General features: G+C 44.0%; 1 protein-coding gene across 1 annotated transcript; it reads left to right on the top strand.

Moving 5' to 3' along the window:
* Positions 1–793: 793 nt before the first annotated feature.
* Positions 794–1,339, top strand: Krtap7-1 (keratin associated protein 7-1). Its single transcript, XM_034514788.2, has one exon. The coding sequence runs from the start codon at positions 854–856 to the stop codon at positions 1,115–1,117; it is 264 nt and encodes an 87-aa protein (XP_034370679.1). The 5' UTR covers positions 794–853; the 3' UTR covers positions 1,118–1,339.
* Positions 1,340–1,565: the final 226 nt, after the last annotated feature.

Genomic DNA, 1,565 nt, shown 5'->3' with positions numbered 1-1,565 from the left:
TCTTCCTGAGCTGTCGTATTATGTGGTGCCCTTATAGCCTCTACGAAAAGATTTGTTCGTTTTTAATTAAAAATTAATACACGTATACACTGTGTCTCTCCCTCTCCCTCCTCCACCCTCCCACAAATGTATTTCCTACCTCACAACCAGTTTCATGTCGTTTTAAAAAAATTGTTCAGATGATTTTTTTTTAATGCAATGTTCTTGGAAAAAAAAAAGTGTTGAGATGATTTTATACAAAACAAGCTGTTCTTTTACCTGGTTCTAAATGATTTTCTCTATCACCAAATAAACTCTGCCCTCAAGTGCCAGTATTTTGGAATGATACAGGAAGTGAATATCATGAAGTCTATAGTGCTTTTGTCTAATGTTTTAGAATGATTTTTACCCCAGAGTAAAAGATCTCAGAGAGTGGTTATGTCTTGGTTTGAGTGTTTATGTTCTCAACCAAGCTTTTTAGCCTGGCTCTGTCAACTGGGAGGAGTTTCTAAGCAGAAGATTTAGAGCCTCAGATGTTGCAATCAGGACAGTAGTTAAACCATGGGGCACCTATGAAAAGCATTCAGTGGTGTGTCACGGATGGTCACTGGCTTTGAAGATAACACACATTCCTTTGTAAACAGAACAGCTAACAAAAATGTGGGCAAAGAGTCTGTGGGTTTCTTTATGCACATTTTACTGGAAAAATTATAGGCTTATTTATGCAAATTTGTGGGAAGGCGTGCAGTGACTGGTGTGTCATGTCCACCAGCTCAAGGTATAAAAGGACGAGTGTGGGGGAGATACTTCATTCACACCTGGGTGACTTGTTCTTCACAGTCTATCCAACTCTCTCTCCTCCTCATCTGCCACCATGACTCGTTATTTCTGCTGTGGAAACTACTTCCCAGGGTATCCTTGCTATGGAACCAACTTCCACGGGACCTACAGAGCCACCCCCCTGAACTGCGTTGTGCCTTTGGGCTCTCCCCTGAACCATGGCTGTGGAACCATCTACAGCTCCCGCAACTTCTGCTACGGTGGTGTTAGTAACTTCCAAAATCCCGGCTGTTGCTATGGCAGCAGCTTTTACAGGCCTTGGGGCTCTGGCTCTGGCTTCGGCTACAGCACCTACTGATGGACCAATGGCCCCGGAGACTACAGGACCCTCAACCAGCTACCGTCAAAAGAAACAATCTGAAAAGCAACGTCTGCCTTCCAGCCTCCCATGGCGGTTGCAAGATACAGTCTACTCACTGCGGTCTGGTTCTCCAGTAATGCTGAGCAGGAGCCCATCTCCAAGCTGAAACTCATCTACAGCTAAGACTGGAAACGACATCGACATAAATGTATTTGCAGTTGGGGAGTGTGGGCGGGGTCTTACTGTTAGTGTCCTAATAAATTTGTTTCATGCAACATACATATGTTTGTTCTGCTCTTTGATTTTGTTGGGGTTTGTATGGCCTTGAATTCATCAACCCATTTGCAATCCCCAGTGGCTGATCTTAACTGAAGTTTACATGTGGGAATGGCTGAGGAACACTTTTCTCCTGCAGTGTGTGTAGCACCTTCCAGCACTGTGAAAG

Source organism: Arvicanthis niloticus, chromosome 12, assembly GCF_011762505.2.
Source record: "Arvicanthis niloticus isolate mArvNil1 chromosome 12, mArvNil1.pat.X, whole genome shotgun sequence".
Lineage (NCBI taxonomy): Eukaryota > Metazoa > Chordata > Mammalia > Rodentia > Muridae > Arvicanthis > Arvicanthis niloticus.
Note: the sequence above shows the minus strand (reverse complement) of the source record. Positions and strands in the feature narration are given on the sequence as shown.

Bases quoted from the DNA above. Each gene is read 5' to 3' on its own strand.
- Krtap7-1 (XM_034514788.2), top strand. From the start codon at position 854: ATGACTCGTTATTTCTGCTGTGGAAACTACTTCCCAGGGTATCCTTGC.